The sequence below is a fragment of the Prorops nasuta genome, unplaced genomic scaffold (assembly GCF_024137725.1).
Source record: "Prorops nasuta isolate Cenicafe-Biocafe unplaced genomic scaffold, Cenicafe_Pnas_1.2 PNAS00001, whole genome shotgun sequence".
NCBI classification, from domain to species: Eukaryota; Metazoa; Arthropoda; class Insecta; order Hymenoptera; family Bethylidae; genus Prorops; species Prorops nasuta.
Genome location: NW_027116798.1, coordinates 7,170,337 through 7,185,915, shown reverse-complemented (window position 1 = coordinate 7,185,915; position 15,579 = coordinate 7,170,337). Strand labels below are relative to the sequence as shown.

At 34.5% G+C, this 15,579-nt stretch overlaps 1 protein-coding gene across 1 annotated transcript in view; it reads right to left on the bottom strand.

The window, feature by feature from the left end:
• LOC136774330 (diacylglycerol kinase theta) overlaps positions 1 to 15,579 on the bottom strand; it is a 2,104,019-nt gene that overhangs the window by 1,038,928 nt on the left and 1,049,512 nt on the right. The window contains exons 8-9 of the mRNA XM_066728589.1: positions 6,543 to 6,677; positions 6,218 to 6,335 (exon numbers count right to left, since the gene is read on the bottom strand). Of these exons, the coding sequence (XP_066584686.1) occupies positions 6,218 to 6,335; positions 6,543 to 6,677 (253 nt within the window). The remainder of the gene's footprint in view (positions 1 to 6,217; positions 6,336 to 6,542; positions 6,678 to 15,579) is intronic.

Here is a 15,579-nt window from a genome sequence, read left to right as displayed (position 1 = left end):
TACAAGATAAAGCAGTTTCAGCAAATACCACTGTCACGACTGCACAGTTTCCTTCGTTCGCACAAACTTGGCCACTTTATTCTCAAGAAATCTTAAACTTTTGTAGCAAATCAAAGATCAAAGATATTAAACAATTCCGAGCAATAAATAATCACTTTATCAAAAATGGTCAGTTAACAGCAAAAATAATAATAATAGAAACAATAATGTGATCAATTAAAATCAAATTACTATAATCGGTTCTTTTTTAGGTAACTATAAGGATATACTTGCATTACTAGCCTTACCAGTGGCAATTACAGTGAGCAAGTCATTTAAATTGAAAAATGAGGAACCCGTAACAGCAAGCAAGCAAGAGATTTCTAAGAGTTTCATATTACACGTTAAAGTATTTATACATGTTTATATAATGTACAATATTTTATACAATTTACTTATAATAATATTTTTTTAGGATCCTGCGCTTTTACAGACTGAAAAAGAGAAACTTGAAGCTTGGTTGATAAAATATAAACAATCTATACATCCCTACATAATAATATGTGGGCATATAGACAGTATTTCCCAAATTTTCGTAGTTTTAAATTCGCAGACATATCCATATGAGAATATATCGACCGCAGTAGACGCATGTTTTAAGTGTTTGGAAACTTTACATCTATCGCCGTACGTATGCGATTACGTTTGGTTTGTTTTAAAAAAGTTGGTTTATAACATTGCTCCACCTAAAGCTTATGCGGCTGTTTCTAAATTTGTGTCTGATATTGTAAAAAATTGCTAATAGGAAAAGCGACAAAACTTTAACTTAAAATCTTAAACGTTCAAATTTCTGTGATTTATATTTTAATTTATGTAATCTTGCGTTATTGTTGTATGCTAGTTCTATTTAATTTAAAAACAAAATATTGAATAGTCACTATTTTTAAATAACTACTAACTTTTTTATAGTTACAATCTTTGTTAAAAGAATTTCAATTTTATATTTTTTTAAATATGGATTCGCGATGTTTATTAAACTACGTAATGGCGTTTCTCTTAAATTTATACGGTGATTCAAATTATCCTAAGAAACTAGTGCAGGATGTTGTAGACTTCTTGCATAATTTTTTTCATATTGAATTTGTACCGTCAATCGAACAGGAAATAATAAATATATTAAAGTCAGAAAAGGTATCGGTTGAAACGTTAAATCGCATACACAAATGTATGGATGAACATAAAACTTTCCTAAACAGTATTCGTTCTGAGCATAAACGACTAAAATTACTCAAGACTGAATACGGATATACTGATTATAAGAAATATGAAATCGGCAGAAAATTTGTTCAACAAATAGTCGATGGTAAACCAAAACTAATAGTCTTTAATTTCATATACGGTTATTATGTTCCTTTGCGTGATACTCTACAATCTTTACTGCAAGTTCCAGGTTTATTATTAGACATACTTGCATATATGAAAAAACTACAAGAGGAAAAAATTATAATCAGTAATATTATTCAGGGCAATTTATGGTTAAATAGATATGCAAAAAAATGTTGCGATGAAATTATTTTACCTCTTTATTTGTTTTTTGATGACTTAGAAGTAGGAAATGGGATGGGTAGTCATGCTGGAGTGAATAAATTCGGAATAGTGTATGCCTCGATTGCGTGTCTTCCACCATGTTTTGCTTCTAAGCTCAATTCCATACTCTTTTCTACAATATTCCATACTAACGATAAAAAAGAAAGCAGCAATAAAATAGTATTTCAAAAGTTGATTGAAGAAATAAACTTTCTACAGAAAGAAGGTATTGTTGTTACAGTTGAGGGCATTGAACGCAAAGTGAAATTTCAGCTGGTACTTATACTAGGGGATAACGCAGGATTAAATTCGATATATGGGTTTGTCGAATCTTTCATGGCTCATTATTTTTGTCGCATATGCAAAATGTCTTCAGAAGAAGCAGCAAAATTTACAGTGGAAGTCAATAGCCTATTAAGAACTAAAGAAAACTATCAATTAGATTTAGTAATTAATGATTCATCTAAAACTGGAATAAAGGAGCCTTGTACATTTCATGACATTGACAACTTCGATATATTTAATAACGTTTCCGTCGATGTCATGCACGATGTATTCGAGGGCGTATGTTTATATACTATGAACTCTGTTATATCATCATTTATTTTTAATTATCAATACTTTACTATAGAGGTTCTCAATGAAAGATTAAAAAATTTTGATTTTGGACCAACGGAAAACTCGAACAAACCACCTTTAATAGTTTTAAACAGATTAAAAAATAAACCTGACTTGAAAATGTCTGCAGCCGAAATGTTATGTTTTGTTCGTTATTTTGGAATAATAATTGGAGATTTAATCCCATGCGACAATCAATGTTGGCTTTTGTATAAATACTTGCGACAAATTATTGATATAGTCACCTCACCGAGAATCATTTAATCAGATGCTAAAGTTCTTCAAACCTTGATAATGAATCTAAATAAGTTATACTTTGATCTTTTTGGAGCGTTGAAGCCGAAGTTTCACTTTCTCACTCACTACCCCAGAATTTTACTCGAAAATGGTCCATTTATTCATTTTTCAAGTATGAGATTTGAATCTCGTCATACAAAAATTAAATCAGTATTTCAATCAACATGCTGCCATAAAAATGTACTTAAAACTATAACGACAAAACAAATTTTTCTAATGTGTCAAACAATTAATAGTTTAAAATTTTCTAGTACTTTCACTTTAGGATCTCCAGACGACAACTTACGTGACATTGATTTGAAATCATATTTTGCAGTTGACGAATTAGAACAAGCTAAATATTTTACGACAATAGAAATTCGTGGCGTTTTTCTTGCGATTGGTTATTTTATTGTAATAAATATGGATAATATTGAAAAAGAATTTGGATGTATAAAAAAAATTATAGAATTGAAAAATGAAATATTTATATTAGTGGAAACGTATGATGAAATCACATTTGATGAGCATGTTCATAGTTATATTGTAACTAATCAACCGAAGAAATTAAAATTATATAATTTCAAACAATTACCGGATATAATGCCCGTTTTATGTATTAGGAAAAAAAATACAATTTATATTTGTACAAAATATGGCCTTTAATCATGTATTTTGCTTTAAAATTAATAAAATAATTTTTTATCCAAGATTTTTTAAAATTATTACTATGTATAAGAGTTTTATTAAGCAAGAATTTCTGAACGTCAGTTCTTCTAATGCGCGGGGCAGCAGCGCGCCTACGGATGCATGACAGCAGCTCGACTTGATTTTGGGAGAACTGTTCACCCGAACGCGGGGAGCCGCTCTACCGCAGCGATAGTAGCGCCGCTCTCCTTACTTTGAGGAAAAGCTAACCTAAATTTCTTTCCGTGTAGTACTGAATTTGTTCAAGTTGCAAAGGGATAAAACCCACACCTACTTTTACTTCCTTTTCTTCAATCTTGCGTGTAAACTGCCGTTCCCCGAAAGTCGCCTATGTACTGGGTGTATCTGTGCGCGAAAAGTACATTTTTGGAGGAAAACGGAGGAAAGCTAAGGTGCTGAGGACTGCACGATTAGGGGCAAACCGCTAGGGTAATTTTAAAATGCAAGTCGCGTAAGTCGCTATCTCAATATTCTCAAGTAAGTCGGATTCTCTATTAATGTGTTGTCCGAAGAAGGGTCTCTCCCTGATAGATTTCTCGAATAAATAGAATAAATAAATGAATTGAATAATAAATAATTAAATAGAAAAATGAATACCTGCACGGACAAAATAGATTATAAATAAATAAATAGATAGATAAAAATGGACAACGTGAATAGAATAGTAAATAAGTTAATAAATAACAAAGAATAAATAAGAAGATAATTAAATAGAGAGACACCACTCGCGCTGTTTAGGAGCTAACGTTACGTCTCGAGCGAGAGAGAGAGAGAGAGAGAGAGAGCGGTATCACCGGCGTCTTCGTCCTACCTACATGAAAATTTGCATGTAGTAATAAATAAGTTTTTTTTCGTATATTTTGTAACGTGGTGGAATCACGTTACAGAAATGTACACATTTTTTAGTTCTTCTCAGGTCTCCCCCTTAGTGCCTCCCGTCCCCTGGAGTATGCTTGTGAGTGAGTATAGATGAACCTCCCGGGTGATGGTAATGTAGTTACCCGCCTAAGGGATATTGTAATTGCCATCCACGGAAGGAGAGTAAATGTTTTTAGGAAATGGTATGATTGAGGATCGAGCGAATGTTAGTAGGTTGTACGTTATTTAGGATTAAATATTATATTCCCAATGATAAATTTTATTAGTAGCTTATAAGACCGATTTCCCTGCTCTAACAAGAGCTTGAAAACTGTTGTCCTTCTATCCTTTTCTAGCCCATACCCGATCCACATAAGTCTATCTCCCTCGCACCCATTGTCCCGTCCGCGTATGTTTACGCGTCGCTTTATCCTTCCCCTTACCGCGCTTCGCGCCGCAAGCGCCTAGCAGCGTAGCCCCCTATTCCCCTTACCGCGTTTCGCGCCGCGAGCGCCTAGCCGCGAGTCCCGTCCCCTCTCCTTACCGCGCTGACGCCTCGCGCGCCTAGCTGCGTTCTCCCCTGCCCGCGCCACGACCGACCCATCGTCGCCGACCCCGCACCGCATCGCCCCGCTGCCTAACCACGAAGTCATGGTGTCGTCTGCTGCTAAGGACGATCACGCAGGATTCTCGCGCAGGAGCTAGCCAGCCAGATAGCCTATGAAGCATAGGAGTAATTAGCCGGAACGGCGAGGATTATGGATCGCGGATCCATACCTAATCAATGATTGGTCCCTGGGTCCCGATCGCAACTATGCCGAATTGACACCCCGGAATGAGGGGAATAATTGATAGAACAATGGAATAAATGTCAATTCGGACTACACCTTGTTCTACTCTTGGAGCATCAGTACGTGGATTTAATAGAGAGCAGGGTCGTCGCTGGGAATATTGAAATACGCCGAATTTCAATATCGCAGGCCCCAGCCATCATTATTACAAAGTTTTGTGGAGTTTTCTGGGGCGGACGTCGTGGGATCGCCGGACGTCATCGTCGGGGCCGCTGGAGAATTTTCCTTGCCCCATTCCCTTCCCATTTTTGCTTTTCCCTAGTTTTCCCTTGAGTAGTGTTAATGAAATCATTGTGCGCGTATAATAAGTGTGCCAGGACATCGCGGGAGGCCTCTCCCCCCGAGATTTTTGTTTAGTGATAAATAAAGGTTGTGCCCTTGGATTTTGGCCGTGTGTTTAGTACTTATTTTAACCCGGAATTCCTTTCCGCGCGTTATAATTTCTTTTTCCTTAAAGCTCAAGATATTGAAGTCAGCTCAGTGCAATATCAATAGCAGATGATGATTCCCATGCGCTCAAGAGAAACTTGAGTACAAATCTTTTTTGGCGCTTTAAATATAAAGCACGGTGCGTAAGCATTGCTTGGTGCCGTATCTTTGGATTATTGCTTGCGTGCCATAATGTACTCAACAATTATTAACTCCGTATATTTGGCCATATCAAACCTGTAATATTTTGTAAAATAAATAAATTGATTTCTATCACGAAACAGTGTCCAAAAAATCTTTAAAAATTAAAGAGAGTTCCCCAGTTAATTCTAAAACATTTTTTTCTCGAACAAATTTTAATTGAGCCTTTAGTTCTTATGGAAAAAATTAATGAAGAAAGAATTCAATTTTTTGACATTTTGCAATTTATCGGCCATTTTGGTAAATAAAGTATGTACGTAAACATTCACCTTTAAACATCAGGAAATTTGTTTACCGATGGTTGATCAAACATCCATATATTTATACGTTTTATGCCTGTAAAAAAATCATAAACTTTGAAAATAATAAAATTTTTGACATTTTTTTGCAAACAAACCGCCGTATTGAATTAGGTAGTCAATATTTATGAATTTGGAGCCTGAATTCTGATTCAACACACCTAAAAACATAAATAATCATACCATGGACCCAATTATTACTTCTTTAAATATCTGAAATTCAGCAAAAAAATCAGTCTAAAATCAATCGTCTTCGGCCGTAATGTGTTAAGAAGTCAATATTTTTATAATTGTAGAAGAGATATTTTGCAGTTAAATTTTCCATTGCTCAATAGATCACTTTGACCACATATTAGAGTATGTACGGTTCAAATTAAAGTAAACAGTTGAAAGTAAATCATTTAAACTTACTTAAATCGTAAGAAGACTGCTGGTCGTTTGCCATCTCTGCAGGTTAAACTTAAAACAGGTGATGGATTGCATAGTTCAGTTTCAATTGTAGCATAAAGGTCAGTTAAGTAAAAATTACCTATAAAATAGGAACAAAATGTGAATACGAAGATGAAGAAAAAAAATATCAGCAGTTTTATGATCATATTCACAACACTTATTTAAAACCAGGGACCCTTGAAATCAATGTATTACATAACGTAGACTATATATTTAATGGGTCTCTCTCGTTTCAGTAATATCTGTGAAATACAATCATTCGTAACTCAGTTTATAATATACTTACTTGAATTTTGTGTAATGTGAAATGCTCGTAGTGAGGAAGTCAGTAATTGTTCAATCGTAGCATGTCGATGTACAGTGATTATTCGAAAGATACGGCGCCTCAGAGAGTTGTTACCATCGTATACTTTAATACTTTCTATAAAAAAAAAGAGATTGACATTTAACATTTTAATTAGCTGCATATAGAGCAATATGAAGATGTAAGCAAAGAATTCAAGAAATATAAGAATCATTATACTGTTTATAAATTTAGAATTAAAATTGAATATGACTTAAAAATGATTCTTTACCAAACTTTTAAAAAACTAGTGTTAGACGTTGACATTAGTGAATTAAGCTACCACCATAAAATGTCTTTCTTTGTAAAATAAAAAGATCATAAATCAAGTAACCGGCATTAAAGTTTTGCCCATTTAACCTCCCTCCAACATTCCTACTTCTAATAGAATAAAAATATGGTAGTAGCTATTTTGCCCGGAAAATATCAAGGCCAAAATAGCGATGGCGCATGGCCATCTAGAATAAATGTGAATATGACTTGAAATCCGAATAAGGCACACCTTTGCGTTGAAAAGTATAATTAAAGTTAACACAGAAATGAGGAATTTTATTATATTTATTTTCATAAGTTTTTACATTTACCTAAAAAGTTATTGCCGGTAAAGAGGTTAGTGTTAGGAATAAACTGTAGAAGTAATTATCTGTAATATAATTATACGCGCAAGTTATGAGGAACAAATATAGATAAGTATTTCGTATGTCATATAAAAATATATAATTATTTACTTTAAAAGAGATAGATTCTTTGTATTATATATATTACAGAATGTTTCCTGAATTCTAATATAAGGAGAGTGATAGAAGACTCAGTGGTATGCATCAATAATGGCTATGCAAAGGAACTTTGTTATTCTTACATGGTAATTTCAGCGTTGCCAACTCCGCCATTTTGATTATACTACATCACTCTACAGTGATGTCAGTGATGCCAGAATCAAGCTTTTAGCAACGAAAATGTAGCTTGATGCTGGCATCACTGACATCACTGTACAGCGTAGTATATTCAAAATGGCGGAGTTGGCAACGCTGGGTCGTTTACTCAATACGGACGATGTATTATGGCGAGCTTTTATGAATACTTGAGAGTAAACTGGATTTAAGCTATTATTAAAAAAAAAATGCATCAGCAGGGCCAAAGGGACTTTACGGTTTTCCCAATAGTAGATAGGTTAAGGGGATTCAACGACAGGGTGGCGAGGGGGTCGGGGTTCCGCGGGGAAGGGGAAGAAGGGGAATTGCCCCCACTCTTCGGCGGAACTCCGAACAGATTCTGCACCTAACATCTCGGCCGCACGTCGAGGGGAAGCCCAGAGCGCAGGGGAGGGTAAGATAATATTGTTCTTTTTTTTATCAATTGAAAGAACCTGAGTTTTGTGCGCGCATTGTTTTGGAGTTGAGATGCCTGCGTGTATCCCCCGGGCCATTCCACGTCAAAACAGACAGATTTCGGAGTACAACACCGATTTTTTTTTAAAAATATGTGTTAATATATAAGAAAATACAAGACTTTTGGCGCTAGTTTGAGTCAAAAATCTTTTTTCGTTTCGGAGATACGAGCTGTCAAAGTTTGCAGTTTTACTGTTTTTGGTAAAAACACGTAATCTTTGAAAATTTATATCTCCTAAAGGAATAAAGATAGAAGACTCTGGCTGGAACGAGTGTACTCAGAAAGAATCATACTTTATTAGAAAAATATAAAAAAAGACAGTTTGTTTTAATTGGTTAAACTATTAACAATTAAAATAAACATTTGAATTAACAAATGTGTTGTCATACTCTGACAATTATAAAAAAATATCAGGAATGTTCCTTGGAATGTCCTCTACAAAGAAAAAAATTAAAACGCGTATACTCTCTTGGTGTTCATAGTGAAAAAAAATATTTTATCACGACGCGCTCGGCCAGAAGCGTCGTTCGAGCGGCGTAAACCGGTGAAGCGCATGCGTAACTGAGCGCGACTAGTCTCTACATGTCGGAATCCATCAATCTATGAATAATGCGAGCTAATAACATGTTTTAATTGTTTGTTTATGTTTTTATAAATATTATAAATTAACAATATATTTATTATTATTCTGCTTTATAAGCAGTCGTTATTTATTTACAAAATAATTAGCAATAAGACATTTGAACATGGCATTGAATATACAAATTATATACTAATTTATATTTACATATTTTATTAAATTATGGCAGAAGAAAATATTATGAATATGAAATTTCTGTACTGAAAATATTTAACAAACTTTAACAATTGTATAATTATCTGATTGAGGAAAAGCTTTAGTTTGTAATTGTGTCTTTGAATCTATCGTTAAAAATGCACGATAATTTCTAGTTCCTTTAACTATTTTTACTTTTCAAAAAAATCTCGTTTAAATTATTTTAATGCTTATTAAAACACTTCGTACGAGATTTTTTGAAAAGTAAAAATAGTTAAAGGAACTAGAAATTATCGTGCATTTTTAACGATAGATTCAAAGACACAATTACAAACTAAAGCTTTTCCTCAATCAGATAATTATACAATTGTTAAAGTTTGTTAAATATTTTCAGTACAGAAATTTCATATTCATAATATTTTCTTCTGCCATAATTTAATAAAATATGTAAATATAAATTAGTATATAATTTGTATATTCAATGCCATGTTCGAATGTCTTATTGCTAATTATTTTGTAAATAAATAACGACTGCTTATAAAGCAGAATAATAATAAATATATTGTTAATTTATAATATTTATAAAAACATAAACAAACAATTAAAACATGTTATTAGCTCGCATTATTCATAGATTGATGGATTCCGAGATGTAGAGACTAGTCGAGCTCAGTTACGCATGCGCTTCACCGGTTTACGCCGCTCGAACGACGCTTCTGGCCGAGCGCGTCGTGATAAAATATTTTTTTTCACTATGAACACCAAGAGAGTATACGCGTTTTAATTTTTTTCTTTGTAGAGGACATTCCAAGGAACATTCCTGATATTTTTTTATAATTGTCAGAGTATGACAACACATTTGTTAATTCAAATGTTTATTTTAATTGTTAATAGTTTTAACCAATTAAAACAAACTGTCTTTTTTTATATTTTTCTAATAAAGTATGATTCTTTCTGAGTACACTCGTTCCAGCCAGAGTCTTCTATCTGTATTCGTTTAGGAGATATAAATTTTCAAAGATTACGTGTTTATACCAAAAACAGTAAAACTGCAAACTTTGACAGCTCGTATCTCCGAAACGAAAAAAGATTTTGACTCAAACTAGCGCCAAAAGTCTTGTATTTTCTTATATATTAACACATATTTAAAAAAAAAAAATCGGTGTTGTACTCCGAAATCTGTCTGTTTTGACGTGGAATGGCCCCCCCCTGACGTTAAACTCCTATAGTTGGGGGGTACACATGGGACCTCCCCCCCTCTTACGTTAAATTCCTTATAGTGAATGGGGTGTCCTAGCGAATTTTGACGCTTCTGAGTTGAAAGTTAGGGGGTGCCCAACCGAGTCCTTACGCTCCTGGATGCCCCGCGCGACCGACTCCTCCGTAAGTAGAGAGCGATCCGCCGTTCTAGCCCTCGATGCAAAAAAAAAGAGAAAGAGAAAGAGAATACATTTAACATTAAAATTTTTTGTTATTATTAAGGAGTCTAGGGATAGGTGAAATTTGGGATAACTTAATTAAAAACACAAAAATTTATGGGCAAAAGCCTTTCGGCATAAAAAAACCCACTTTATTTAAATACATGTTTTGCTAAATATTAACGGGATCCCTCAAGCCCTCTGTAACCAACATTACGGAACGAAAAACGAGAGAGAATTGTCCAGCGTTATTTTTCGACTGATTTTAATGATTTTGGGCTTATTGGAATCGTTAGGACTCGCACCTTGTCATAAATAAAGCCGTATTTTCCAAAAAACGTAAAAAAAAAAAAATTGTTTAAAAATTCGCATTAATAATATTTAAACGCAAAACAAATTGAAAAATCGGGCTTCTTTATGACGAGGTGCCAGACCTAACGATTCCAACAAGCCCAAAAACATTGAAATCGGTTGAGAAATAGAGCCGTACCATTGTCCCGCGTTTCTGAGGTGGACGAAAAGCAAAAATTTTTAGGAAGGAAGCTAGGCTTCCTCCCCTCTCGCGGCTCACGCTAACGTATTCCCCCACTCCAGCATCAAAACTTACTACGAAGCTTTCCTCTCATATTTACGATATTCTCCTATCTGTAGCTATACATATATAAATACGGCTAAAATAATGTTGAGAACATTTCATTTCGCCGATATAATGAAATTGCTAAAAATGCAATTATCATTTTGAAATAAAATTGTAGAAAAGGAGATTTCGTAATGCTTGAAATATAGGGCATACGGCGAAACGCGGGACAATGGAACAGTCCTATTTTTCAACAGAATTTGATGAGACTAGTCATAACTAAAGCCATTCTTCACGTAGATTGTCCTAAAGAGCTCGCATTTTCGATAAAGCTTATAGTTTTTCAGCTATGAACGATTGAAGTTGCACGGCGCACAAATACATATTTCCTCTCTCGCATAGATCAGCTGTTGCGCATGTTCATCTTCAATCGTTCATAACTGGAAAACCATAAGCTTTATCGAAAATGCGAGCTCTTTAGGATAGTCTACATGAAGAATGGCTTTAGTTATGACTAGTCTCATCAAATTCTATTGAGAAATACGCCTGTACCTTCGTCCCGCGTTTTGCCGTAATTTCAGGTCTTCAAGTGTCACTGACTCATTCATTCTGTTATTTATTTCGAGCAAAGTAAAAATGCACCAACAACTTGGGTGGCATCATTGAATAGAGCGTGAAAAGGGGAGACGTTCTTATATTATTTTCATAATTTTGCAACGCTTCTTTTGGTCATTATAATGCAAACTGTAACAAGATGCGTACTCGGAGTAAATAAAGTTGGCTTCCTTTCTCCCCTCTGCAGCTTGTTGCCATGTCCAGCCGCCAGCGTATGTAAACCAGCATAGTAAGCCTACATACATACGGGTGCGACTGTGTTAGTGACTCGTGGAGTGTACTGTAAACAAACATACATAGCGTTTACCATGTATGTACGTGGGTCTTATTATCAATCGCGAAATTGCCCTTCTAAATTTATTGCATTGCACCTTCTACGACAAGCTTCATAAGATTAAGAAATACTCATAGCAGCATGTACATTATCGAGAGCTTCTAATGTAATTTTTCAATGTGCAATCGTACTTTTATTTGTTCCGAAATAAATAGCAGAATGAACGAGTCAGTGACGTTTGAAGACCTGAAATTACGCGAAAACGCAAGACAATGGTACAGGCGTATTTCTCAATAGAATTTGATGAGACTAGTCACAACTAAAGCCGTTCTTCATGTAGATTGTCCTAAGGATTTCGCATTTTCAATAAAGCCTATAGTTTTCCAGTTATAAGCGATTGAAGATGGACGTGCGCATCAGCTGATCTACGCGAGAGAAGAAATATGTATGTGTGCGCCGTGCAAATTCAGTCATTCATAGCTGAAAAACTATAAGCTTTATCGAAAATGCGAGCTCTTTAGGAGAATCTACATGAAGAATGGCTTTAATTATTACTAGTCTCATCAAATTCTGTTGAAAAATACGACTGTACCATTGTCCCGCGTTTCGCCGTATGCCCTATATTTCAAGCATTACGAAATCTCCTTTTCTACAATTTTATTTCAAAATGATAATTGCATTTTTAGCAATTTCATTATATCGGCAAGATGAAATGTTCTCAACATTATTTTAGCAGTATTTATATATGTATAGCTACAGGTAGGGGATTAGCGTAAATATGAGAGGAAAGCTTCGCAGTAAGTTTCGATACTAGAGTGGGGGAATACGTTAGCGTGAGCCGCGAGAGGAGAGAAAGCCTAGCTTCCTTACTAAAAATTTTTGCTTTTCGTCCACCTCAGAAACGCGGGACAATAGTACGGCTCTATTTCTCAACCGATTTCAATGTTTGTGGGCTTGTTGGAATCGTTAGGTCTAGCACCTCGTCATAAAGAAGCCCGATTTTTCAATTTGTTTTGCGTTTAAATATTATTAATGCAAATTTTAAAAAATTTTTATTTTTTTAGGTTTTTCTGGAAAATACGGCCTTATTTATGACACGGTGCGAGTCCTAACAATTCCAACAAGCCAAAAAACTTTGAAATCGGGCGAAAAATAGTGCTGGACAATTCTCTCTCGTTTTTCGTTCCGTAATGTTGGCTACAGAGGGCTTGAGGGATCCCGTTAAAATACATATTTTGATAACACTGGGCTAACGTCGTTCAAGAGCTCCCAAAAAACAACAGCATCTATAATGAAAGAGGAAATTATTTATATATTTATTTATTATCATTTTATTAGTCTTGACTTTTATATATGTTAACTCTTACAGGTTGGTGGTGACTCTCTGTCACACAACATACATGCTCACATAGGTTGCATATTACGTAATCGTAATAATATTTGAAGCCTACGTAAGCTAGAAGGTTGCTCCGCTGCGGGCAGCATCTGCTGAGCTATAGGCAGTGAATATGGTCGCCGTAGTGGCTGCTGCTGCTCAGATATCTACCGATGACCTCTAAGCACTGCCTGATGTTGTTGTTATTGTTGTTGTGGTTCAGGAGAAAATGGCTTTACTATAGCCACTGGTATAGATGAATTTTATAACTCCAATAAAGTTACTTTCTTCTCCGATAAATTAATTTTGCTTGCGGAGCTCATGGTGTTTCAATTAATATTTAAGTGAAAAGTGCTCTCCTCTCCGTATTCAAATCATCTCTCTCTCTCTCTCTCCGTATTCATATCATCTCTCTCTCTCCCTCTACATTAGATGAAGTTTACATCTCTTTATCAATACATATAAGCCTTCTTTCTCTCTACTCTAGATGAAGTTTACATCTCATCATCAATGCGGAGAGAAGTTTATATTTTTTTTATCAATACGTATTAGCTTTCTTTCCGTTTATTCTAGATGAAGTAGTAAAAGGTATATTTACAATGATATTTTTTCAATTTATTTGATAAAAGAATCATTAAAGTATGTTTTTAAACTATTCTATAAAATAATTTAATAAAAGAAAAAGAAACGTTGTTTCTCTGCTTCCTTCTTAGTCTGCTTTGACGCAATATCTATTTCCTCCTCCGCCTCCTCTTCCTCCTCCTCCTCTACTTCTTTCTCCTCTTCCTGTTCTTCCTTCTTCGTTTGCTTTGACTCAATATCTTTTTCTTCCTCCTCCTTCTTTTCTTCCTCCTCCACTTCTATTTTTATCTCCTCTTCATCTTCTTCTTCCTTCTTCGTCTCCTGTGACTCAATATATTCCTCAGTCTGTTTCTCTTCGTCTTTCTTCACTTTATTTTAAAAATACAAACAGGTAATAATTATGAAAATGTAAAAAAAACGATAAAATAAATACAATTTTCCTCTTATTTCTTAGTCTTCTCCGAATCAATATCTTCCTTAGTCTGTTTCTCTTCTTCCTTCTTCATCTACTTTGACTCAATATCTTCTTTAATCTGTTTCGCTTCTTCCTTCTTCCCTTTATTTTCAATATCTTTTATGGTCTATTCCTCTTCTTCTTTTACTTTATTAAAAAAAAATAAAATATTATGAAAAGGTAAGAAAAAAGAAATTATAAAATAAATGCTTACAGTTTTTATGCAAATAATGATGCAGTTTCCGTTCATATTCTTCGAAGTAACGATTGAAAAAATCGTTACTTCGATTGACGTATTCCTCTGTCAATTCTCTGGGAAGAGTAGGTGACAGAGGAACAACATCCTCTTGAATCATGATTAATTTTACACCTTTCGCAGCTCATTTTTTCTTACTGTGTGCAGCACCAACGACGGTATAAGATTGAATGAAGCTTTGAGGACTTGTTTTCTCCTCTTTATTTTCTCAATTTTTTTTTCGTTTTTTTTTTCGTTTTTTTTTTATGAGTTTGAAAGAATCACATTTTTGCTTTTATCCACTTGGCAAATCCTAACACCTATTCGTACGGACAGTGGATACGTTCATTATCCAAGTTATTTTCTCGAACGTGTAAATTACACGGTGATTTTCAAAATCATATAATTTAATTAAATCCTTAAACTTAGGACAACCATGCACTTCTAAATTGATATTTTCCACATTCATCCTATTCAATATATTTTTTTCAATATTCCCTCCCTTGTAGGCTACTACGGGATTCTCGCAGGTTAAGCAGTCCCTAATAAAATCTTCAACATCCTCCTGCTCGTATTTCTCGAATTCCGTATCACTGTATTTTATACCATGCACCATATTGAGCAAATACCGCACAGTTTTTTTGTCTTTCTCACTAAGGTTGTTAATAGTGTCACGCAAACGAAAAGATGCGTAAGAAATTTGGTTACTTATTAAATCAATTATAGCTATATCTTTATTTTTAAGTTCTTTCTTATAAACTAAGAAACCTTCTATATCCATTATGTGAGTTATTCTATGCATTGTTGCGCTCGCGCTATTCTCGACGAAGAAAAAAAACTGAAATGAAGCTCCGAAGCAATCCCCATAGAGAGGAAGAACTTTTATCGTTTCTTTAAAATATAAAGTTACATTTGATAAGGAGTCCATTCTTTCCTAATCAAAGAAAGATATACCCTCTCTATAATCTCCGTAAGATATTTTTTTTTCCTATTGTAGTATACTGTGATTAAACTATAGGTAACAATCACAATGGGGGAAAAAACATTGAATTTTTATACGTTTAGCATATCTGTCCCCGTAATGGAGGGGGAAAAGAAATTTCTTAAATGCAACAAAAAAAGATCGTTCAGTATTGCATCGAGCGACTGATGATAATGACACTGACATTCGTTGATTTTCAAGGTTTTGTATTGACCGACAAAAGTTTGATAGTTAAAGAATTTGCGGTGTTGCGTGATAATGAAGTGTATCACAATGTATTTTCACCACCATTTCAAGAAGCTTG